This window comes from Periplaneta americana, chromosome 1 (assembly GCF_040183065.1).
Source record: "Periplaneta americana isolate PAMFEO1 chromosome 1, P.americana_PAMFEO1_priV1, whole genome shotgun sequence".
In the NCBI taxonomy this organism is placed as follows: Eukaryota; Metazoa; Arthropoda; class Insecta; order Blattodea; family Blattidae; genus Periplaneta; species Periplaneta americana.
This window is the reverse complement of record NC_091117.1, coordinates 80,001,371-80,029,184: the sequence shown is the minus strand read 5'-3', so window position 1 is coordinate 80,029,184 and position 27,814 is coordinate 80,001,371. Positions and strand designations below refer to the sequence as shown.

General features: G+C 36.2%; 1 protein-coding gene across 1 annotated transcript in view; it reads right to left on the bottom strand.

Annotated features, from left to right (window-relative positions):
• The window catches only part of LOC138697343 (cytochrome b5-related protein-like), a 75,142-nt gene that overhangs the window by 4,953 nt on the left and 42,375 nt on the right, over positions 1-27,814 (bottom strand). The window contains exons 5-6 of the mRNA XM_069822774.1: positions 24,817-25,008; positions 6,322-6,543 (exon numbers count right to left, since the gene is read on the bottom strand). Of these exons, the coding sequence (XP_069678875.1) occupies positions 6,322-6,543; positions 24,817-25,008 (414 nt within the window). The remainder of the gene's footprint in view (positions 1-6,321; positions 6,544-24,816; positions 25,009-27,814) is intronic.

Below are 27,814 nucleotides of genomic sequence, written 5' to 3'. Positions count from 1 at the left end.
GAAGTTCGTAGTTTTTCAAAATTAAAAACTTCTTATGGACAAGTTATTTAAGCTATTTTAATCATTACACCTTTGAGAAATTCTGTTCTATTAAAAGGCTTTAGAGCACGAGATATTTCAAAACCCATTAGGCAGCTGACTTCCTTACATTTATTTATCTCATCTTTCTCTTCCTGGCTATGATTTAAGACATGTCAGTTCCTGGCGTTTAACAGTTCGTTGGCACATAATTTTGAATCAGTTTTTCTACAATATTATTATTAAATGAATAACTAATAAATAGTTACCCTCATCTAAAGATTAAGAAGATTAACACTGATATAAAATCTAATAACTTTTTCCTTCTAGGGAGAAGATCTAAAAATATTAATATTCATGCACGTACAGTAGAATGATAGAAATACGTACTTAGTGGTCAGTATTAATAATAATAATAATAATAATAATAATAATAATAATACATTATTCAGAGTGGCAATTAATGTTTCTTTATACTCCTAATTGAACCGTTGAGCAAAGTAAACATGTTACATTTTGTCCGACAGAGCAACAAAGAAGTTTTCTTTCTCATTCTTTTTGTAGAGAGAAAGCTTGTAGAGCGACATTATATCGCCACTGCTTGCTTTCAGTACAGGAAACTCCTCATACCCGTTTATTTATTATTATTATTCATATATTATATAACTCATTTATTTATGCATGTATACATATATTTAAAAATGTGTTATATATGTATGTGTTTATTTATTTACTTATAATTGTATTTATTTATTTATTTACTTTTTATTAACTTAAGTAATTATTTACTTACTCATTTGCTCACTTGCCCATTTGCTTTGTTATTTACATTTATTTATTTATTTGTTGATTTATTTATTTGTTTTTATATTTATATATTTAAGCTTACATATAAGTATTTAAATATTCATTTACTCATTTATTTGTTTCGTTGTTTGACTGTTCATTCAGTAACTCACATTTACTTGTCTATCTATCTATCTATCTATCTATCTATCTATCTATCTGTCTGTCTGTCTGTCTGTCTGTCTGTCTGTCTGTCTGTCTGTCTGTCTGTCTGTCTGTCTGTCTGTCTGTGTGTCTGTCTGTGTGTCTGTCTGTCTGTCTATTTATTTATTTATTTATTCATTCATGTGAGAAGTTAAAACTTCAAGCGATGAGAAGGGTTAAAAATTGAATAGACATTTTTGACAGTGATACTTATGTCGGTACTGTTTCAATTTCAGTATTGCTAATGACGTCGATAGAATTCTTTTGATACCTGCTCTAATTCTGGTATTGATTGAATGTGTCGTAATAACTTTCAACGTACATGTTTTCTTTTTCAAATAAAATCTTGCGGAATGTGTAGTTCAGAGTCAAAATAAGGGGTCGCGTACGTTCTCTTTTTGTTTCCTTACATCTGATGAACCTAAGAAAGGAAACTTTAACAGTGAAACACTCAGAGCACTGTAATTGTGATGTTACATCCACAGAACGTGATGAAGAATATCCCCCGTTAAAGGTACGTTTTCCTCGGTGCGACTATTGCGATGATCGTTCAACGATGATCGTCCAACGATAATCGTTGAGCACTATTTCTTTGTATTTCATATGGAGCTGTTTTTTTGAGCGACTGCCGCTAGAGTCGTTAACGACGATCGTATGTCTTGAATAGTCGTTCAGGAAAAGGTTGAATATAATCGTCAATCGCTAACGTTTATTGTGAGAAAGACGTGTATCATGGCTCCTTCGTTTTCTGACGCGGATGATGACATTCTTCTCGAGGAAGTGGCGAATTATCCCTCACTGTGGCAGCTGTCACATGCGTCCTACAAGGATCAAAGGGTCAAGGACAATATATGGGCTGAGTTTGTCAATAAAGTTGGAAAATTAAGTTATTAATTAAGTTATTTAAATTTTTGATACAGTCTCTCTTCATTATTGAGCTCATGCAGACGGTGTTTTTTTGGCTCTTTTCATCCCATACGTATGGAGAAGTAATTCGTCGTCTTCTATCACCTCAATCAAAGGCATTTAAGTAATCTTCTACGTCTACTCATTAAACTCATTCTGTTAAACACAATCTTCCTCTAGAACAGCCGTGGCGAAAATGTGACTCACGAGCACATTGTGGCTCACAATGATAGCTATGCATTTCTCTTGCTTCCTACCTTCTCCAACCCCTATCCTCTCACTCACTGGAGTCAAACTCCGTTCCATTTGTATTTGTCTCTGCGAGTGGCATATCGTCGCAATGTCTCTCTAGAAACCATGTACAGCTGTCAAAAGAAAAAGTGGCCGCTCTCCTGAAACAATGTTCCCTTCGGGTATCTTCGCTACAATTCGGAGACAGGCGATGTTACATGTTGTTGCACCACGTTGCCTGATATCTACAGTTATAATTGAAGTATATTGTGTGTTATTCGATAGCATAATGGTAGCGTTCAGGCCTCTTATTCATGAGGTCCTGCGTTCGACTACAACCCCGTGCTTTTTATGTCCTTTTTTGTTCTGTTTTTGAGAAGCAAACTAGACATAATGGCTCCTTTCTCTTTTATGATTATTTTAGTAATTAACATCAGGTTCATTAATATATTATGCCATGACTTTATCATTATGATATTGTGGCTGCAAATGGAAAGAAAAAAGATTTTATTCTCAATAAAATATCTTTCGTGGTATAAACATAACAAATTTACTGGCGTCGGCCTTAAAACATTCAAACAATTAAGCGTTCAAAAAACAAAACAAAAAGCCACAATTCAATATTTAGTCTATCTTCCTCTTATCTCGATCATCTTGCAGTCGAGTGGGCATGGAATTGACTAGTCTTTGCAAATAGCGACTGTTCTTAGACACGATATTCCAGGCATTCTGAACATACACACATAAATGTTCTGTCCATGGGCAGGTCTTTCATTGCAAACCCAGCAATCTCCAATCTTTCCTATTTTCTGCCTTCCTCTTAGTATCCGCATATGATCCACATATCCTAATGTCGTCTATTATTCTTTTCAACCAGAGACCCAACCAATTCCTTTTTCTCTTTCTAATCAGTTTCAGTATCATTCTTTCTTCACTCACTTTTTCAAACACAATTTTATTTCTTATTCTGTCTGTCCACTTTACACGCACCGTTCTTCTCCACATCCACATTTCAAATGCTTCAATTCGTTTCTCTTCAATTCGTTTCGTAATGTCCATGTTCTTTCCCCATACAATGCCACACTCCACACAAAGCACTTCACTAGTCTCTTCCTTAGTTCTTTTTCCAGAGGTCCGCAGAAGATCCTTCTTCTTCTATTAAAAGCTTCCTTTGTTCATGTTTGCAGTTTTCTTGGGAAGGATAGGCCTAAATGCGGTAACATCCCGTTGCTTTCCGCACACCACTATCTCTTTCGCATCTTATTAAATTCCAGGGGGCCCAAGCGTGGAGATGAGGAGAGTGGATTTGACTAATTGGGCCCTCCGGACTTCACCGAAAGTCACGGCAAGGGTTAAATATTAATTCTATCAGGATGTTTGACCCGGTCAGAGACCGGGAAATCTCAATTAGCCTTTGCCCCCAGCATCCTGGACTAGCTTCTACGAATCATCAGAAAATCTTAGAGTGTGATTGGGCCAATTTTTCCGAAAATGTTTCCACACTTTTGCTCTCGTAGCTCAGCGGACGAACGTCGGAATTTAGATGTCAACGTTTCAGGTTCAATTCCTCGTTACTCCTTTTCATTTTATTGTGGTTCAAGATAGTATAATGTAATAATACAAAAAGAAAAACTAATACCAGTATTATGCAACTGGATTTTTCCAAACCAAATATTAAATTTATGTTATTTATATCGCTAAAGAACTATTACAATATAAATAACTTGAATATTATTTATACATTATCACTAAAGAACGATAACAGAATATAAATGATAAATATCGGTTTGTTTAATTAATATATTGCGAAAGAACAATAACAATATAAATAACTTGAATATTGTTTTATAATGCTAATGAAGGAAAACAGAATATAAATGATAACTTGAATATTATTTAAATCGCTAAAGAACGATAACAATATAAAAAACGTGAATATTATTCATATCGGAATTTCACAGATTTATTACAGATGTATTTAAGAAATTGTAGAAGAATAGTAATTAGTAACAGTGTCCTATTTATTCTTCTTAGAGCCAAATTTGTAACTTTTAAAAGTGTGGTTACTATGTTGAAGTGTATGTGTTGTAACGGATGCTTGATTTGTTATGTATGTGAGTCAGTTATGGGATGCTTGATGTCGTCGCAATGTTGTAATTATAGTTTGATTGTGTTTGTGTGACTATTGTGTATTAATTTATGATGTATGGTACGGAAAGCTGCATATTTGTGTTATAGAAGTGTTACGTATGTGTGTTGTTAATGTTTTTGTATGTTTCAAATCGATAACTGATATTTGTTTTGCACTCGCAATGCCTAATTTACGGATTGTTTATGTTTTGTTTACATCGCGTAAGCTAATTTAATTTTCTTTTCCATTTCTCTTTATGCTTATCTTTTTAGTGTATAAAACTATAGCCCTAACATACATATGTAAAATAGGGCTAACCCCCATTGGAGATACAATAATAATTATTATTCATATCGTTATAATACGATAACAGAATACAAATGATGACCTGAATTTTATTCATATCTCTAAAGAACGATAACAAAATATAAATAACGTGATATCCATAAAGAACGATAACTGGATATAAATGATAATTTGAATATCATTTACATCGCTAAAAACGATTAAAAAATCAAATGAAAACTTGAAGAAGGCCCGAACCCACGACCTTTGAATCATTAAACAAGCACTCTACCGCTGGTCTACGAGGCGTAGATATGGAACACTTTCATAGTTCCGGAACTGCTTGTACAAGCACATGCATCGTGTAACATCGCCGCGACCCGAAGTGGACTTTGAAAATATTCGCTGTTCACGAGTGCGGCCCCTTCTTTTTTTGACAGCTGTACCTCTACAAAAACGAAAGTTTCAAAGTAGGATGGGAAGATGCATTTTTTGCTGCCAATATGATGAGAATATTAAATGTATGATTTGTCCACAAGTATTACGAGGAAAACGGTTGTATAACATAAAACGGCATTATACTACTTGTTACTGATGAAACATTAAAAGGTTGTGTTATTATTATTATTATTATTATTATTATTGTTATTATTATTATTATTATTATTATTATTGTTATTATTAGTATTATACGTCGATCCTTTTTCAGCAGATGTACGAATAATACGGTTAAATCTTCAATTTAAACTCACAGATTAACAACGTGCTGTTAAATGAAAGTTATATGTAAGGACTTGAAAAATGTTGAACTTTTCAAATCTTTGCCAAAAAAAAAATAAATATCCGAAGCTTCGGTCATTCGCTTGCTCTGTTGAAGCCGTGTTCGCTATAACTTACGTTTGTGAAAAATTATTTTCAACAATGAAAATAGTAAAAACCAAATTTAGATCACGACTGACAGACAAATACCTTCGTGATAACTACGACTGGCATTAAGTGACATAATTCCTGATTTTGAAACTCTGTCGCAGACATATTCTGAAGACAGTTAATTTTAGGTTGTGATAATGTTTCCTATGTTTTCTTATTCATTTCTTTCTTCGTTACACGTACTAAACATCAGTTTGTAGCCCTGTACTGTACAAAATTATATTTGAGTGCTTGACGTAAGGAAAATGAAAATCCGTTAATAAGTCAGACAGTTGCTTCACTTCCCCTTCGGGTGTCCGCCTCCCTCCATAGGTGCTATGCACGTTGCAGGTTACACAGTGGCTCGGCGCACGATCACATTTTCGCCACGGCTGCTCTAGAACGATGTGATTGCGAATGGAAACACGCTACTAGTGAAAAATCAACAAATCGTAGACGCTCCGAGCAAAATGGTAACCAACTATTATCGTTCAACGTTTCATCGTTCAACAATAATCGTTGAACGATCATCGCAATAGTCGCACCGAGGAAAACGTACCTTTAGAGTCCATTAAAAATTAAAAGTAGACTTGGAGAATTCTTAGAATACATTTTCAAAGCGAGCCCGTTAGTTATCCGAATCAAAGGCACGCATAATTTAATAATGCGCAGTCTTGTGCTACATCTGGGTTCGCCTGTCCTGTCTAATTCGCTTCTCCTTGTTGCCAGACGTGCTACTAATGGGCCTATCTGCAACGCTCTGAAGTTTCGCATTTTCGCAATGACAATCCAAGCAACAACTTAGTTATCTAGCAAGTTTTAATTAAATCAAATGCGATGTCGGAACTTACCTGGGAGCGTCGCCGTCGTGGAAAATTTCAGGATGATGATGAGCTCCATTTAAACTGATGGCGCCGAAAAAAAAACTGGACACCAAAATAACCCACATCCACATGCAGAGTGCGCTGGAGACGCTGCACCCGGAGAAGAGGAGCATCAGTCCTGGAATAATTAATGGAATTGCATCTTCCTTACGAAGGGAATCCAGGTAGCCTTTGCGAATCAATGCCAGCCTGCAAGCAAATCAAATCAAACGCTATTCAAGGCACTTTCAATATCCTACTCTTCAACAAATTCAGTTCAGCCATCCTTAATTTATAATAATAATAATAATAATAAATAATAATAATAATAATAATAATAATAATAATAATAATAATATTCAATCATCATAATCATAATAATACCACCAGTGTAGCTCAGTCGGCTAAGGAGCTTTCCTACCGATCCGGAGTTGCGCTCGGACGCAGGTTCGATTTTTTTTAGTTTTATTAGTTTATTTTACGACGCTTTATCAACGTCTTAGGTTATGTAGCGTTTGAATGAGATGCAGATGATAATGCCGTTGAAATGAGTCCCGGGTCCAACACCGAAAGTTACCCAGCATTTGCTCATATTGAGTTGAGGGAAAACTCCTGAAAAAACTTAACCAGGTAACTTGTCCCGACCCACAGGTTCGATTCCCGCTAGGGCTGATTATCTGGTTGGATTTTCTCCGAGGGTTTCCTCAACCGTGAGGCAAATGTCAGGTAATATATAGTGAATCCTCGGACTCACCTCGCCAAATACCATCTATCACCAATTCTATCGACGCTATATTATTATTATTATTATTATTATTATTATTATTATTGCCACCTCCTACTCTAGACACCGTGTATTTGTTCATTTTCTAAATGTTGTTATGTTTTATTTAACGACGCTCGCAACTGCAGAGGTTATATCAGCGTCGCCGGATGTGCCGGAATTTTGTCCCGCAGGAGTTCTTTTACATGCCAGTAAATCTACTGACATGAGCCTGTCGCATTTAAGCACACTTAAATGCCACCGACCTGGCCCGGGATCGAACCCGCAACCTTGGGCATTGAAGGCCAGCGCTATACCAACTTGCCAACCAGGTCGACTCATTTTCTAAATACTGGGGATCATCAGGCGTAATAGATCGACTACTGATCAGACTTATTGTATTCGACAGATATTGGAGAAACAATGGGACTATAAGGTTACAGTATATCAGTTATTCATAGCTTTAAAAAAAGGCATATGACTCGGTGAAGAGAGAAGTTTATATATATTCTTATTGAATTTGGTATCCCCAAAAAACTAGTTCGATTAATTAAAATGTGTCACAGTGAAACGTACAGCAGAGTCCGTATAGGCCAGTTTCTATCTGACGCTTTTCGAAGTCACTGCGGGCTAAAGCAAGGAGATGCACTATCACCTTTACTTTTTAACTTTGCTTTAGAATACGCCATTAGGAAAGTCCGAGATGACAGAATGAGCTGTTTGTCTATGCGGATAACGTGAATATGTTTGAAAAAATCCACAAACTATTAGGAGAAACACGAGAATTTTACTTGACGCAAGTAATGAGATAGGTTTGGAAGTAAATCCCGAAAAGACAAAGTGTATGCTTATGTCTCGTGACCAGAATATAGTACGAACTGCAAATATAAAAATTGAAAATTTATTCTTTGAAAAGATAAAAAAGTTGAAATAAGTATCTTACGGCAATAGTAACAAATATAAAGGACACTCGAAATATGGGAAATGCCTGTTATTATTCGGTTGTGAAGCTTTTGTTATCCAGTCTGCTCTTAAAAAAACTGAAAGTTAGAATTTATAAAACAGTTATATTATCAATTGTTCTATTTGGTTGTGAAACTTTGATTCTCACTTTGAGATAGGAACTGAGGTTAAGGGTGTTTGAAATACGGTGCTTAGGAAAATATTTGGGGCTAAGAGGGACGAAGTTACAGGAGAACAGAAAAGTTACGCAACACAGAACTGCACGCATTATATTCTTCACCTGATAAAATTAGTAATATTAAATCCAGACGTTTGAGATGGTCAGGACATTAGCACGTAAGTTATCGGCAAATCCAGAAATGCATATAGAGTGTTAGTTGGGAGGCCGAAGGAAAAAATACGTTTGAGGAGGCAGAGTTGTAGATGTGAGGATAATATTAAAATGGATTTGAGAGTGGTGGAAATGATACTAAGGTACTTTGTTCCATAATGTCTGACAGGCCTTGCATTGTATTGTATTTATTAACATTCCATGGTATTCACACATTGCTTCACAGCTAGAATATGGTAACAAGTCAAAAAACTTAATACTATTATATATTCTTAATTTATAGTCACAGTCTAGATGAAATATATACAGAAGAGATTTACATTATAGTCTACTAATACAACACAAAGTTTTAGTATCAATTTCATGAAGCGTTATTGAATGTCATGAATTCACCTACAGAATAGAAGACGTGAGAAATTAGGTACTTCTTTAATTTTGCCATAAATGATCTTATGTTTGAGTTTCATTTTTTATATCGATAGGGAGGCTATTAAAAATTTTTACTCCTTTTTGATAGCACGATAGACTTGCCGATGGAGTATGAGAGTCATTTTTTCACGTGTATTTATGCTATGAAATGTTGAATTGTAAATATAGCCCTCAGAAATAGAGCGAAGGGTAAATTGCTACTGAACCAATGGTTGAGCTCTCATTTCACGCTTATCTTGAAGTTGGGCTGTCTGAAGCGTTCTATTTCATGACAAGTGTGGAATGAGACCTCTGCCATTGGTTGAAAAGCAATTATACTTCTCTCCTCCTCCTCTGTCGGCAATATTTACATCGCCTGCCAGACATTATGGAACGAAGTATAGAGACTGGATTAATCTTGCGTCCGGTGGCGGGCTTATGTGAGGACGGCAACGAACCTGCGGGTTCCTTAAAAGCCATTTGTAAATAAGTTCAAGTACAAAATGCTTTGAATAATCCATTAATCCATTTCTATGGTTCCGTGTTCCTTTTGTTATCGTTACGTTACGTCATGCTGTGTTCTTCCATAATATCATTAATTTCAACAAATCCTGAAGTCAAGTTTACTGCGTATTACATGACATCAAGCCACCTGAGTCAATATTCTGGCTGTCACTATGATTTCTGCCTCTACCCTCCTCCCTATCCACCTATTTCACTCCTTCCTTTATTTTACAGTGAGGAGTGGCATAAAGCATTCTGTAGTCGTAACACACAGTATCGTCTCAAAGGACGTAATATTTGTATGCAACAAGTACAGCACCAAGTTAATGTGTGTTACGTTTAATTTACTTCACAACATTATCTTGTGAATATGTATTAAACAATGTAACCGGCATTGAAACTCAAAGCAAATCCCCCCGTCCATCCTATATACACAAAGTCTTTCCAACATTACAACTTGTTATGAAAAAGAGACTATTAAAGTTAGAGAGTCCACACCTGTGGAGTAACGGTTAGCATGCCTAGCCGCGAAACCAGGTGGCCCGGGTTCGATTCCCGGTTGGGGAAAGTTACCTCGTTGAGGTTTTTTCCGGGGTTTTCCCTCAACCCAATATGAGAAAATGCTGGGTAACTTTCAGTGTTGGACCTCGGACTCATTTCACCGGCATTATCACCTTCACCTCATTCAGACGCTAAATAACCTGAGCTGTTGATAAAGCGTCGTAAAATAACCTACTAAAATAAAATAAATTAAAGTTAGAGTTATGTGACTTGTAACAGACGAAAGATAAACTTTTAAAGTTTTCAATGTTTTTTCTTTTGATTCCAGATTAATTTATACAGAATCCAAAATGTAGTCAGAGCAAGAAAAAACCCCATTTTTGTGTTCTATGATACCACAAGCCACATTCACAAATTACTGTTCAAAGAAATTTTAGGAGGGAATATGGATGACCACCACCCGATTACAAAGCATCGTACACATGGTACACAAAGTTTAAGGAGACTGAAAGTGTAAACTCCCGTCCGCGATCAGGACGTCCATCCATGACGGAAGAGAGAGTTGAGACTATGCGGCACTCATTTCAAAGAAGCCCTTCCAAATCTACTCGACGTGCGTCTCGTGAACTTTGAATCCCACCGTCCTCAGTGCAAAAAATTTTGCTTATAATGTTCAGATAACGCAAACTTTGGAGCCTCGCCGTGCTGCTTTGCGACCGAAATTTTAAGACATAACCCCACTAGGCTTTCTCTTTTGGGGTTATGTCAAGGATAGGCTATATGCAACTCGTATACTTGATCTGAATACCTTGAGAAGAAGGATAACTGACGCTGTTACTAGTGTCGCCCAAGAAATGCTGCATAACGTGTGGTGTGAAGTTGAATATCGCTTAGATGTTTTGCGGGCGACAAGAGGTGCACATGTGGAAGTGTACTGACATTTTTTTTACAAACTTCAAAAGTTTGTCTTTCATCTGTCACAAGTAACACAACTCTAACTTTAATAGTTTTTATTTTATAACAAATTGTAATGTTGGAAAGACTTTATGGCCACCGTGTATATTAAGAGATCATCAACATCAACATCAACATCAACATCATCATCATCATCATCATCATCATGAACCCTAAGTTAGATTATTAGACTTAATTGAATTGATGATTTCCAGTACGTTCCTTTCAAAATATTTTATTGTAAGTCTATCAGAATGACTTAAATTTCCGTTTGCTCAAATTCAGTACAATACATACCTGTCTGCATAATTTTTATTGTTCATGAGCGAGCGACCTGTACGTATTTTCAGCCATTTGTTTTCTGGATAACTTTCTTTTATGGTTACTAAAGCTATTGTTTTTATTTCATGTGGGGTAAATCTTCGATCCAGCTACCCACCACACACGGAAGAAAAAAACCTACTGTACTTAAATAACTGAAAATTATCTCAAATTGTAACACACCATTCTAGGGACTTGATGTCATAACCAAAGCTCGGAACTTGGGGACTTGTGTGTCGTGTGCATGAGTAAGGTTAAGGTACGATGTACACAAAGCTCACGCTGCAAGTGCTCAGGGACAGTCGTGTGTACTGAGAAAGTGGTCACATCGAATAACAGGAAGACGGATGGGGAAACTGTGTCATTTCGAAGCCAATGACATTCAGAGAATTACAGGAAAACGGTCTGTTTGAAGAATTAGAAAATACGTGTTATTCGAATGGGTACTATATAAGTTTAAAAATAAATTTTTTAAACTTTAGGTACAGAATTCGTCGAGGAATTCGGAGGAGATACCTTATTTGTTTTCGAATGGAGAGTTTATATTTTGTAAGTTGTGCCACACATAAATTAGAGGCATTCATTGAAAGACATTGCAGTCCCTTAAATTAGTGGAAAATCTGTTCATAGCCATGGATCAAGTCGTAGAGGAGCCTGCCCTAATAGTGACACACAAATTGAAAATTATTTTCGAGAAAAATTTAGGATATAGGCCTACTTATTTTTCTCAGATACGAGATCAGCTAGCAAGTGCTGAAAATCGACCAGAAAACAGTGACAGTGAAAACATTCAGTGTTTTAAGTTTGCTCTCGTCACTTCATATGACGTGGAAATAAATTTTTCTCGTTTCATATCATATGAAGAAGTTATGGGTTCGGAAATATTCGAATACACTGTAATAAAATGTACAGAGGAGAACAGTAAAGTTGATATATTTCTCATGTTTATTTTTATTATATATTATATGCTAAAAATTACGTGTTTCAACCTGCCGTAATACTATCAATATGTTCTTCCATCAGACCTGACAGTACCTCCGTGCTGGAAGCGGGAGTTTGTTGATATTGGAGTACGGTCGCTTAACCATGTGTAAAGACACAAGTCCCCAAGTTCCGAGCTTTGGTCATAACCAGACAGTGGATTTTCGGTCCCGATACTGAACGTTAGATGTACTGTACGTCAAATGCAGGAAAGTCTTGAACTCATTGCTACGCTCCCTCCGTAAGCCAAGGGACGTGATGTCTAGTGGCTGTGTAGGGATCCGCTGTCTGGTGACCACTGCGAAAGCTATAAACCCACCCTGCCCTCCCCAAATAGTTTTTATAGCTCATACACGATTTTTTCAAAGAAAAATTGACATAATTCAGTGGTACCACAATCATTTAGCACTCTGAGGGAAAGCGAATGTTATCAATCAAAAATCGTATTCCCAAGACATACCAAAAGCCGGAACAAACTAAACCTAACCTGTCACTGATTCTCGATCTTACGAAAATTCGCGAGTACGAGCTGCTCACTGTCGCCCGCAAATTTGTCACCTATTGTTGCGAAGCTGTTGTGACTATGTTTTGCATTGTATTGTCAGTACGAAATCCGTGAAAGCTTGGTTCAGAATAGTGAAGTAAATATCTCAGCGAGATGTATTCTCTTCAAGAAAGAATTGCAATAGTGGAGGCGTACGTGTCTACCGGTTCATTTAAGGAAACGCGGGACATTTTTGCAAACATGTTTCCTGGCGTTTCCATACCAGCAAAGAGCAGTGTACAGGATTTGGTGAAAAAGTGCCGTACTACAAAATCGGTTGCAAACACAAAAAAGAATCGAGCCCCGTCCGTTCGTACACCTGCTGCGATCGCGGATATTCGAGCACGAATGATCCAGAGTCCTAAGAAGTCGACACGTAAGTTGTCGCAACACGTGAACGTTTCGCGTAGGTCTTGTCAAAGTGTTTTACACCATATAGGGATGAAGCGCTACAAAATGACATATGTCCAAGAACTGAAGGAGGAAGCAAGGCAAAACGTGTGGATTACTGCACATAGCTATGTCAAACATTTGAGAATGGAATGTTGGATTCGCTGCTGTATTTCATGAGTGATGAAGCCTGGTTCCATCTGACAGGACATGGAAACTCCCAGAACACCAGATCCTGGTCAACAAACAATCCCTATACGATTCATGAGGAACCTCTTCACGAATGAAAAATCGGAGTGTGTGTGCTGTGTCAGCAAGTCGGATTGTGTGTCCCATATTTTTTAAACAACAGTAAACACTGGATGTGTATATGCGAGGAATTTTACGCACAGTTGACACCCCATGAACGCTTGTGCGCTGTCTTTCAACAGGATGGGGCAACCTGTCACACTTCACGCGAGTCAATTTCACGAATTCATGAAAAATTCACAGAAGAAAGGACTATCAGCAAAGGATTCTGACCGCCGCGTTCTCCGGACCTTACACCTTGTGACTTTTATCTGTGGGGCAGTCTAAAGGGAAAAGTGTACCAAAATAATCCAATGACATTAGAAGACTTAAAGGACAATATTCGTAATGAAATTTGGAGAATTGATGAAGCAGAGTTGCGAAAAGTGTATAATAACAGTTAAGGTGCGCCCAAAAGTGAATTTGAAGCACAAGGAGGTCATTTTCAGCACCTAATGTAAAAGACAAAATCGCGTCAGTAAATACAGACCTTTGCATTAGCTTATTTTTTATTTCTTTCAATTGTTGTTTGTGGGCCTATCTGCTCGTGGCGGGCCGATTTTTCTTGTGCCACATCCAAATAGCATATGTATATGCAAGGCATACTAAAAGCCTGAACAAAGGAAACCTACCTGTCACTGAACGCTTATTTTTCTCTCCGGTTATTGTAAGCATTGCGACACCCATTTCAATGTGCGGATTGTTTATTAAGTGGAACTGTGTAAATTTAGTGTATGTAATACAATCTATTTATTTAATTTGTGCCTTGTGTACATTTGTTAAGTTTTCCTATCTTTCAGATTAATTTATGACGAGTTAAAAAACACAACGAAAATCAGATTTACGTTATGCGTAGTAGGATTGTAGATTCAATAAAACTTTTTCTAGTTACCATGTGATTTGTGTCACTGCGAGTGTGAAAACACTGATGTTCGTTTTTGTTGCCATATAGTTTCTGCAGTTTGATAGAGAACTAATAGCAATCAAGTCAGTATTGGAAAACATTTTATATAGGTAATGTAATCCTTTCAGATTTCAAATCATCAATAAAAGCATGGTAAACTTCAACAACACGGCAATAAAACAATATCAAAAAATAATAAATCTAATCAAAACAGTAAGAGCAATAAATAAGCAAATTATATTAAATAAATACCCGCCCATATAGGAGGAAGCATGGGAAATGATTTGCAGAGAAATTAGCAAAAAGAGGTGTCAGAGTGAGGAAGAAACCATCAACCGATAAAATAGAACTACCAAAACAAATCTCCAACATAAAACATTTCATAAAAGAAACAGGACATAAACGATGAAACTCAGTTAAAGAACAAAAATTACATGAAGCAAAGGGAACAAATACATTGGAATTGCCAATGAAAACAGTAACAGCCACTTTTAGAATGAAACAAGGCATTACAGTCTAGCTGATCATCTGTTTAAAGGCTCGCGTTCCTCTAATCTGAATATAGAACTTAACTGAACTGAATTTAAACCTGAACTGAACCTTTTTAGGTAGAGAGTCATGTGACCATGAACGAGCCCATTACTTCTTAAGAGAGTGTTTTCCTTAGACTAGAACTTAACTGAATTAATGTAATCTGAACGTAACTGACACCTGAATCTATACTTTTTTCAGTTTGTCACTGGAACTTTAAGTTTTCCACCAGAATTCTAGGTGAGAAAAATAAATTACGGTGGCATTCGTTTTTTCAGTTCAGTTCTCAATTTTGGTGTGATTGTTGCAATGTAGTAAGGTTATTATTATAGGTACATAAGGGTAAACTAGGCGGAGACGCCCCATGTGCCACAGATGCCCCACTATCAGTTAGTTGAAAACCACAACACTAGATGACATCACAAGTCTCACACTTAGAAGAGCTTTCAGTTGTGAGTTTGTGTACATGCAAGTCGCGCGGTTTCGTTGTTTCTCTGTGCGTTAGCATTTTGTTTTAATGTAAGTACCATGATTTTAAGGTTCTACTATTTTGGAGAGTTAACATTTAATTTAATTTTGTGCTTACATGTATGAAGGTGTTTGAAAACTGCTCTGTATGGAGGAAGAATAGTATCTTTACTAAGGATTCGTAACATTTCATTGTTTGGCCAGACAGCGGAAAGTCACGTACAAGCTGGGGCGTCTTTGCTCCACGTTTGGGCAAAGATGCCTCACTATTACTGGGTAGAGATGCCCCGCTGCTGTTTGCTGTAAGATTATTTGTTTACAAAGAAAAATACAATCAGGGATGAGAAATTAGACATTGATATGTAGAATATTTTGCAATTAGGTTTTTAATAGGCCCAACAAATATATTTTAGAAATAAAATCAATAATTAATAAATAATAAGTATAAAAGAAGTAAAAAATAAGTAGGCATAATTACTTATTTTCTTTAATATTTTTCTAGATGGGAAAATATTTAAGAAAGGAGGCTTCTGGTTGGGGTAGATGGAGCGAAGAGTCTCTTGCACAGGCTATGTCTGCAGTGCGAGAAAAGAAAATGGGAGTAAATGAAATCCCTGAACCATGCTGTAGTACATCACTGTCCACCTCATCTTCAATCATATCAACTCCAGTAACCAAGCACACTTGTTCAGTAGTACCTTCTTCACAAATATAAACGCCAAACAAAATCCTATTGGAAATATCCACTCCGCCAAAGATAACAATCCCAAGAACATCAAGAGTGAAGAGGAATATTCATGGGGAGATCTTAACGAGCGACAATCGTCTGAAGGTTGCCACCAAAGGTGTTTCCAAGGAACAAAAATCAATTGCCAAGGCTTCGAAGAGAGTAGTCGAGTTGACTTCAAGTGACACAGGCAATAGTAAAAATGGCGATGATGACAGGTGCAAAGAGTGTCATGAGTATTATTATGTGACAAGAGAAGAATGTGACTGGATTATGTGTATCGTGTGCAAAAAGTGGCAACATGAAAACGGCACCATATTTTCTGACACTTGCATTGACTGTGGGAGGAATAACAAAAGTAAAAAAGTGTTAGTAAGAATGTCAGAAAGTGAAAAGTGGTGTTAAAGGAATAGATAAACTCAGTTTCTCCATTTTACTGAACAATTTCTTTGTTTTTAATCAGAATTTGATTGAATATTATGAGTTTTTTATGTAATTGAAACTGGGGAATCTTTAACCATATCCACGCCAAAGACGCCCTTTTGTGACATTTATTTCCTTTAATTATGGTTATTAATCAGTGCCGTAATAAATAAAATTAGCATTGCAGGTTTATAGTTGATAATTTGATGAATGCACGGTACCCATACTCGGATCTCCTAAAAATTCCTAAATATGAAAAAATAATTATAAGGAAAAGTGGGGCATCTCTGCCCAAGTTACACTATCTGTACATGTTCACTTTTTACGAAATTGGGATGTTTGCATATTTTTATTTTATTTTTCGCCCTCTTTCAGTGGTGCAAAGTACTATTTCTTACTCGTAATAATTAACAATTTAGCCTGTTGGATAGGGTACCATGTGCCGTTATGGTTTCGAGGTAAAAAGCAATTTTCATTTAGCTTTTCTGTAAAAGTTGTCATACCTTCGGTATGCAAATATTAGTTTTTATATAATTTTTGTGTTTTTCAACAATATGAGTGGAAAACAAAAATTTCCATGTCCTGAAGAAGAAAGAATATTTTGTTCGCCATAACAAATTGTTACGTAATGTTCAAGACAAAGAATATAGAAATACGGAAAAGAAACAACGTTATTGGGAGGAGTTTGGCGAAGAATTAGGACGATGAAGTAAATAAGATTCACATTTTCAAAATTAATATAATCTTAATAATTCTGTTAACTCTTTGACAGAAAAAGTTGATTTTTGGACAAGTGCAACGCGGTAGTACGACCAAATCGCTAGTAGCTATAATTGTGGGCCAACTCATTAAAGTCAACATACCTCAACAGTGAAGATTATTTTTTATTATCGCTTCTTATCGTTTTACGTATAGTGCTGCTGACATAACACCAAATAAGCCCTATCTCACACATGTTACAATTTAAAATAACAATAATTTCATAAGCTTCCTTTGAGCCACGATTAGCAAACATGGGATGTACTTCAGATCTTTTCGCAGAATGATGTTCATGATTTATGTTATCTGCTAATTCGCCCAAAAAAAAAGTACGCCAAAGTAACTAATTATAGATCAATTTCTTCATTTTCATGCATCCTTGTCAAGCACAGTTCAGCCATCAGCGCAAATATGGACTTTTCAGTTCAGTTCAGTTCAAAGTTTTCTAGGAAAGCATAACTGAAAACTAAATTTGGAATATATTAACTTAACACATCAGTTCAGTTTTAAGTTCCAGTTCAGTCTGATATTGGATGAAATCGAAGCTTATGTTGCACTGCCTTCCAGCTAATCAATGCATGGTATGCAAAGAAGATGGAGCGATTCTTAATAGAAGCCACCTAGAAAATGCAAAGGACTTAGCAGCAAGAGCCTGACAAACTTACATTGGGAAGCCGGAGGTAAAATTATTTGGGTAATTGTACAGAATAACTACACCAAAGGAAGCACTCTTTTTTCTTTAACAATTTAGTACTAGAACTACTCATCTGTAGTACATAGCAATTACTGGGTGTATCACAGCGCCTACATCAGACTTCACGAGCCAAAGGCTCACCATTTAAACGTAAGACATGATTGTCAATTATGTTGAAAAACGATCTCCTTCGACAATAATCTCTATCTCCACTGGCACCAAAAATGATTCTTGCTAGTGCCATGCAGGCCCCCAGACTCCCACTGACCAGAAATTTGCACTGGACTTCTCGAGTAAACTTCAGTACTTAAACACACGTCTCATCAACGCGTGCCATTATGGCGGCAATACAATTCATTACTACATATAAGAGGAGAATAATTCTAGGTTATTCTGTGGAAAGTGTCAGGTGCCGGAAAGTAAACCCACGTGCTTAGTACTCTATACAATTCATAGTATGTAGTTAATTGTTAAAGAAAATTATGTCTCTTTTGGACTAGTCTTTCTATAGAATTATCTTTATTTCATTTACTCTTTTGCCAACCAATATTTATTTCGGTTTTTCTGTAGCACGCGACACCGAGGGTTTCTTGGCGAAAAAAAAATGAAACAATGGTATAATATTCAGAGGGAAGGTAGTTTGGAATGTGAAGAATTCGTATAGGACGTCAGTTGACTTGAAAACATATTAGAAATTAGGTAAAAATTGGAAAGAATTGATCGGTGTAGATAATCTATAAGTGATTATTTAACACGTGAAATAAAGAGGTATAACACTTCAAAATACAACACTAAACGCATATTTCACTTCACTTAGCATATGCAAAGGCATACAAAGAGCCTAAACTAACGTAACCTAACCTGCCACAGATTCGTATATGCAAGACATACCAAAACCTAAACTAAACTAAACTAACCTAACCTAACCTAACCTAACCTGTCACAGATTCTCGCACCGGAAAACTTAGGAAAATTTAAGTTGGAAATTCCAGTGCCGCGTGCTATAGAAAAACCTTTATTTCTTCTCCCTAACAGACTATAATGAATAATTCGAGGACTTAATGTGAAACTAACGTAACTAGAATCGATGTTTTATTCATAACAAAATTCTTAACAAGCTTATTTTACATGACCTATACCATCATGTTTTGTAGTAACGAATTGTAATGTATAGGCCTACAAGATTGTCACGATTTTTTTTGACCAAGAAAAAGAACGAATTTGCTATCGAGTTGTATAAGAACCTAAAAATGACCTTTCTTGTAGTTACTCGTATGTTAGTTTCACACTGAGCCCTTGAATTATGTACATTCAATTCTTCATATATTTTTAGACAGCCATTCGTAAAAGTAGATATTTTAATGCTAAGCAAGCGTGGCAGCGTTGAAGTTCGTTTGATGAAGATAAACAAATAACAATGATGATGATAATGAGCAGGCTTCGAGACTTCGGACCCGATAGAGCAGTTCAGTGGGAAATCCGCATAACGGCGTACTGAGTATAGTGGTAAAGGTACAGTGGGTGGGGGTACTGTAGAATGAATGCCAACAAATACGCAAAGGAAAACGCTCTGGATTTGAAGGTTCTGACGAATAATTTGGTTTTCATACAAACCTATTTTAAAACTGTGTCTCAAACTATTACACGGTTAGAAAAGTCAGAGCAAGAGATGCCGGAAGCCCTCAAATTAGTTGAGGAAATGACACAGAGGATTAATGAGAGACCAAGTACACCGGTTATTGAACGTGTAAAAGAGAAGTGGAAATCAATTTTTTGTAAAAATAACGGATATGGAACATTGTCTAATATAAACAGCACACAGAGTCACCCGAAAATAGTCTAAAGGAATGTCTCTTAGAGACTGCAATGATGTTAGGTTTTTTCGTTTTGCTCCTATCACGTCATGCGACGTAGAGCGTAGCTTGTCACAGTACAAACTATGTTTGGCAGATAAGCGAAAAATATTTACGTTTGAGACACTGAAAATGTATCTTGCAGTACATTGCAATTCGGTACTGTAACTGCACTTCCTAAAGACGACCAATAGGATAAATGAAGAAATTAAAATTGCTACACATGTTTATTTCCACCATTAACACTGTGTATAATTAAACACAAATGCTTGTAAAAGACAGGAGAATAAATGATTTTCACATTCTTTTGACATTGTCATTGTATAATGACGTAATGTATATTTACTTTCAGAATGTACATATGTGTATGTTTCCCCTTACTACCGTACTCTATTCTAAATAGCAACGTTGTTACCTCAACACATCTCTATCTTTCACTACCTGCAGCGAGTCAACAACCTATAGTACATGCACAGTAAACTTATTGTATCGGGTCCCAAGTCTCGAAGCCTGATAATGAGTCATGTAATAATTAGGGGCCGTACTTTGTCCCAGGAGGCTACAAGTATTACTGGAGTTTTTACTGTTAACGGATGAGTGCGTGTATGTAGCAAGCGAAGTGCTTCTGTCTGCTCACGCAAATCCTGTTTTGTCAAGTTGGGCAGAACAAAAGATAGACCAGTTTTACAATTACACTAATGTTTACAATTTATATTATTTAAACTATGTATACTAGAATACGCTATTTTTACTATTTACGTTGTGATAAAGAATGTAGACCTAAATAATTGATCAAACATTATTTACACTATTATGTACATTGTTCTGTATTATAATGAAAGGTACTTTATTTCATAATACTATAGCCTGCTTATTTTGTAAATAATGTATAATGGCGTATAAAGGGGCTTCAAACATTGACTACTTTCAAAAGCCGATTGTCAAAAAGACTGCTTTTTCTCTAGAATATGATCTTTCTTCAAATATAACTTTTGTTGAATATGATTTTTAATTTTAGTAGGCCTATATCAATTCACTTCATAGTATGGGCAATTGCCCGTTCCGGCTTCAAAGGTCGCTCCATTTTTCATCGGTCGTCCCTGATCTCTTTGTCCTTTTGGTTTATAATTTATTGCTTTCTTAGGAAGTCTGTAGCCGTCCATTCTCTCTACATTATTATTATTATTATTATTATTATTATTATTATTATTACCATCATCATCATTATTCCATTGTTTTCTGTGTTGCTGTTATTTATATTTTCTGTGCATTTTTATACTGGTTGAGTGGAAGAGAAGGCCTTATGATCTTAACTCTGCTAGTGAAAATAAATGAATTAAATAAATGAAGAAATAATTTAAATTGTAGGATACATCATTGTAGAATCAGTCTTTATCAACAATAATCTCACTAGAGGTTCTGATTTCTCTAGAGAAAATCAAAACTTGAGTGGGATTTAATTGACTATTACACTTTTACTACGTCATATTACTTTTGACCAATGAAACGTACGAAAGGACGTCTTTCAACCAATCATGGCTGCGTATGGCACAATTTTATCGCTTCCCTAGCATTTGTTTGTTTTTATCACTACCCTACCATTTGTTTATTTTTTGCCAACATTTCAAACTGCACTAGTCTGGACGTCAAAAATCAGATAATTACATACCACTCCAGTCGATGCACAGTAGTTTCAAATATGACTCGCATTGGCATTCAAGAACAAGAATTAATAAAGATCACTGGTCATAGAAATGCATCTTCCCTGAAACCCTATTTACAAATAAATGAAGTGCACCATTAGGAAATCCTGAATAAGTTCAGAAATACACCATGTACATAAACGAGTTCCACTTCTTTTACGCACACGTCCCAGAACAATTTGGATTTAGGAAAAATAAAGGCACAGAAAATGCAACATTTAGTTTAACTGACAAAATTCTGGAGGCAGTAAATAAAAAATTACAAGTTGGAGGGATTTTCTGTGATTTATCCAAAGCATTTGACTGTATAAATCATAAAATGCTGCTAGATAAATTAGATTATTATAGAATTAAAGGTGTTGCACACCAATGGTTTCACTCATATCTCATAGATAGGAAATAGAAAGTTGAAATCAATACAACTATGAAATCTACATTGACATGGGGAACTATTCCTCAAGGATCAATATTAGGTCCCCTACTTTTTCTAGTGTTTATAAATGATCTTGCCCCCCTTATAAAAGATGTAGGTCATCCCATATTATTTGCAGATGACACAAGTATAGTAATTACAGCCAATAACTCCAACACATTCCAATCTTCAACAGAGGAAATTCTCTTCAAAATATGTGACTGGTTCTCAGTCAATTAATTAGTATTAAATTGTAACAAAACTAACATAATTCAATTTAAATCCTGTCCAAATTCAACGTCGCAAATTTCTAGCGCAATAATTAACAATAGATCCCTATTAGAAACAACAACAACCAAATTTCTTGGCTTAAAAATCGATAATGTGTTAAATTGGAAAAATCATATTAAAGAAATTACCCCCAAACTAAATTCAGCTTGTTTTGCTATTAGATCTATGCAAAAGATAGTAAATATCAATACCTTAAAAACAATATACTTTGCATACTTCCACTCGGTAATGAGTTTTGGAATAATATTCTGGGGAAATTCCACAGATAGTAACAATATATTTCTATTACAAAAAAGAGTAATTAGAATAATAGTAGGTGCGAAATCTAGGGAGTCGTGTAGGACTATTTTAAAAAACTACAAATAATGCCCATGGCTTGTCAGTATATCTTTTCATTAATAGTCTTCCTCGTATGTAATCGTGAAAACTTTGTAACTAATTCAACAGTTCATAGCATAAATACACGTCAAAAAAATGACTTTCATACTCCATCGGCAAGTCTATCGTGCAATCAAAAAGGAGTGCGTTATATGGCAGTAAAAATTTTTAATAGCCTCCCTATCGATATAAAAAATGAAACTCAAAACATAAAATTATTTAGGGCCAAATTAAAGAAGTACCTAATTTCTCACGCCTTCTATTCTGTAGGCGAATTCATGACATTCAATAACACTTCATGAAATTGATACTAAAACTATGTGTTGTACTAGTAGACTATATTGTAAATCTCGTCTGTATATATTTCATCTAGACTGTGACTATAAATTAAGATTTTATAATAGTATTAATTTTTTTGACTTGTTCCATATTCTAGCTGTAAGCATGTATGAATACCATGGAATGTTAATAAATACAATACAATACAATACAATACAATATAACATCAACTGAACCACTAACCACTAAAATATTGAAATTTGAAAATTGTACTTTCAATAAATTGTTCCTTTTAAAACTATTCATGTTTATTTTTTATTTCATCATCCTTAATTAAAACTTTTCTTGTTTATTTCATCATACCTAATTAAAACTTTTCTAACACTTATTTATATTATTTTGGTTATGTTATAGCTTCCGCTGTATGATATTGTGGATAGTTACGTATCAGAGATTGTTTAATACTAAGATTTATTGAAAATCATCTGTCAAGTGAGGTTGATTATTGGGATCCGGATAATTGAAGTGGAATGCAACAATGAAACTGAATCAACAAAGCCTTCTTGACTAGTAACCGTCCACAGAGTTCCATGAAGATTCTATAGTTGGCACAACTGATAACAAGAAAAAATCTAATCACAACACACTACTGCCATCTAGTGGAATATTTATAATGTTGAGATGGTGCAATAATACATTTGAAGACAGTTCAGTATTTTCTTAAGTAAATCAATATTTTATTGTATTAGAGTACTTCGTTACTTCTAATCTTTATATACTTTCTTCTAATCGTGTAATAGTCACTATAATGCATTGCAAACAGTCTATGAGCCATGAGGTCTAGTTTCGAATAATGAATAAAATGTCAACTTCAGCACAAATACGTCCACACCTGTGGAGTAACGGGTAGCACGTCTGATTGCGAAAACAGGTGGCCCGGGTTCGATTGCCGGTCGGGACAAGTTACCTGGTTGAGGTTTTTTCCGGGGTTTTCCCTCAACCCAACATGAGCAAATGCTGGGTAACTATCGGTGCTGTCCACACCTGTGGAGTAACGGTCAGCGCGTCTGGCCGCGACACCAGGTGGCCCGGGTTCGATTCCCGGTCGGGGCAAGTTACCTGGTCGAGGTTTTTTTCCGGGGTTTTTCCTCAACCCAATATGAGCAAATGCCGGGTAACTTTCGGTGCTGGACCCCGCATTCATTTCACCGGCATTATCACCTTCATCTCATTCAGACGCTAAATAACCGAAGATGTTGATAAAGCGTCGTAAAATAACCTACTAAAAAAAACTATCGGTGCTGGACCCCAGACTCATTTCACCGGCATTAGGCCTATCACCTTCATCTCATTCAGACGCTAGATAACCTAAAATGTTGATAAAGCGTCGTAAAAGAACCTACCAAAAAAAAGCACAAATACGATGCTGTGGCACGCGTCAAATATGACGTCACGTCAATATAGTCGATGAACAGCTAACCTTAGGCCTATATCCGTACGCTCTGGGACAAAATCCGGTCCCTAGTAATAATATTAATACGTAAATAAATTCCTAAACTTGTTTCTAAACGTTTATCTTCATATTCGTTTTCGTCTCCTTCACCGTCGTCTTCATTGGCACCTATCGAACTACCACCACTGTCACTTCATGGATTAAGTTTCTCATGTTCCGGTATCAATTAATACTTTTTCTCAGCGTTTCCACGTCCCTTTTTCAGTTGTTTATATTACTAAGCTTTTAGTGAAATTGACATTGTTTTGAAAGTCTATGCTCAGTCTAATACATATTTATAACGTCGAAAGCCAAGAGTGTTCCGTTGAAAATTGCCTTTCTATGTATGATACGAGTAGGAAAGGCAAGCGAGCTGTGTCTTACCGGAAATAAAATTAATACTGGAAGACAGGAACCAATTATCATGAAACACCTCACAATAAAACGTTTAAATCTGCGTCTGCTGATTTCATGAATATAAATCGCTAATGAATTAGAACTTATTTTTACCAAACGAATAAATTCAAATTAAATAGCTTCTTCTCTACCCATGCTTAACACGAAATAATTTCAAAATATCGATGATTATAAGTTTCTGAGTGAGGATATGTGATCTCTTACCTGAGAATAATTTGACTGATGAACATGCCGCTATATATAAACGGTGCGTAGAGCATGGGTCCGTAGCGAGCCCACCACTGCTTGGATGGGTCTGGCAAGAACTGGAATACTGGCTCGAACATAGAAAGCTCCAAGTCGAGAAGGGAGTTCGGGTACAGATGGTGACTCAGAGCGTGGCTGATCCTCCAGTCCCTGCCAAAGCAGAATCCCAACTCACTACACAGTGCCTTCAGGAAATTAATATTGTTAGAGCTAGACTATTTAAAGAAATAAACCCATAGACAGATCTCTTTCATGACAACTCTGCATACAAGCCTGTCGCGTCTGTGGCTACAAGTGATAGCTGGCCTTCCATCCAGGCGACTTGGGTTCGATTCCAGGCCAGGTCATGTGGAATTTGTGTTGTCGTTGAAGACGGTTTTTCTCGGGGTACTGCCGTTTCCCTCTATCATTCCACCAACACTCTCCACTCTCCCCTTATTTCATCTATCATCCGCAATAGTAAAAATAGGCTGGGATAGGGTAACCAAATTCACATCGATAAAAAGGAAGACACAAAGCTTAAGAAAGGAGGACATTGTTCGAAAAAAGGGGACAGAAAATATGTATTTATATTTAAACTTAGGCCTATATTATACTTTAAATTACGTCAATATCTATTTTTTTACAAAATATTTACAGTACACATTTAGGCTTATATCATACTTAAAGTATGTTAATATTACAAAATAATTATGATAAAACGTAATAATAATGACTTTACAGGTAGGTACATATGAAAATCAAGGGAATTATAATTATTAAAGACGACAGAAAATATATATTTAGATTTAGGCACAGGTCTATATTATACTTAAAGTTATGTTAATATTATTACAGAATTACATGTGATAAAAGTTAATAATATAAAATGGTTTTACAGTTAACTACAGTACATATTAATGCCAAGGGAACTATTTTTTTAGTTGATTATTTAACGACGCTGTATCAACTACGAGGTTATTTAGCGTCGATGAGATTGGTGATAGCGAGATGGTATTTGGCGAGATGAGGCCGAGGATTCGCCATAGATTACCTGGCATTCACCTTACGGTTGGAGAAACCTCGGAACAAATTCAACCAGGTAATCAGCCCAAGCGGGGATCGAACCCGCGCCCGAGCGCAACTTCAGACTGGCAGGCAATCGCCTTAACCGACTGAGCCACGCCGGTGGCTTTCAAGAGAACTATAATTGTTATCAAAATACATAAAGTACACACCTGTGGAGTAACGGTCAGCGCGTCTGACCGCGAAACCAGGTGGCCCGCGTTCGAATCCCGGTCGGGGCAAGTTATCTGGTTGAGGTTTTTTCCGGGGTTTTCCCTCAAACCCAATACGAGCAAATGCTGGGTAATTTTCGGTGCTGGACCCTGGACTCATTTCACCGGCATTATCACTTTCATATCATTCAGACGCTAAATAACCTAGATGTTGATACAGCGTCGTAAAATAACCCAAGAAAATAAAAAAAAGTACATAAAAAGGCCGCACAAAGTGTAAATTTAATATTATTTTGTAAGAAAAGTGATTTATTATCGTTGGCAAAGAATATATGCTAAACCGTGTCTAACAAGAGAAAGTTCAACACTGGAAGGTTGGACACGATCTTCAAATTTTGTACAGTATAAGGTCGCATTTATAACAATTTTCCGCAAAAAAAAGATGAAGATTATTTATGTCCCAGCCACTATAGGAATTTGATAAAATACTTTGAAAATGCCTTGGATTTATAGTATTGATTATTAGAAATTTATGTGATCACTGGGAGACCTGTTAAGCCCACCCAACTCGTCCTAAATACGTACCTTACTTATATACTAAAATCGTAGTGCGTGAATGAAGAATACGGCCTTATTTCGTTAATGCAACAGTGGGTTTCAGTGTCGCCACACCTAATCAAACCTAACTTAACCTCTCTCAATAATACTACACACCTAATCAAACCTAACCTAACCTGTCATATAATGCACGCCTAATCTAACCTAACCTACTTGTGACATAATACTACAAACCTGTAGTAACATTACTCACGTTTAGTATAATTTCGTTTGCATGTATTACCGACTCTGCTATTCGTGTCGGTAACCATTCAGTGGAAGTGGATCGTAATTCCAAGAATAAAATATGGTGACTTTCATAATAATTACATTTAGTTCGTTCAGTGTATGTTTTGTGATATATTAAATGTGTTAATGTAATAATACCATATATATAATACAATAAGAATTGAAATGTGTTGTGGCTGTGATAAAAGTATTGAAAATTGGTTTATAGCGTCACATTGGCAGTGATAAAAGTATGTAAAATTCGTTCAGTGGCCGATGAATACTCTACCTTGTCCAAAAAAAATTTCTAAATCGGCCTATAAGACAATTAAGTGGTATTTGGAATATTAGTAATAGTTTGGTAGTTTGGAAACCCTGATGCTGTCGCTCAGAAGAAGGAAATGTCTGTGTAATACAACATATATTTCTGAGATATGAACACTTGCATTTCTCTGCCCTACAATACAGCATACTACCAGATAATCATACCGTAGTTGACACCCCTGGCATGGAATAATGATACGTCGCAAGAAATACAAAAGTTTGGTTGCGGATATGAGCGAGGGTTAAGCAGAGATGATGTTGTGAATTTTCGTAATCAGCATGTGTGGACTGATGAAAATCCCCATGGAGCTGAAGAAACAAGGCATCAGCATCTATTCTCAATCAACGTATGGGCAGGCGTTCTTGGTGTTAGATTAATAAGGCCATACGTGCAACCACAGATATTAACTGGGGCTCGTTATCAGGACTTTCTTATTAACGTATTACCGCTGGATTGGTCGGGGAAGCCCCACATTTTGGCCTGCTCGTTCCTCAAACCTAAATCCCCTAGATTTGGTTATGGGAACACATGAAGAAATTGGTCTACACCACTTCAATCAACAATGTGCAGATACTACAGGATCGCGTTT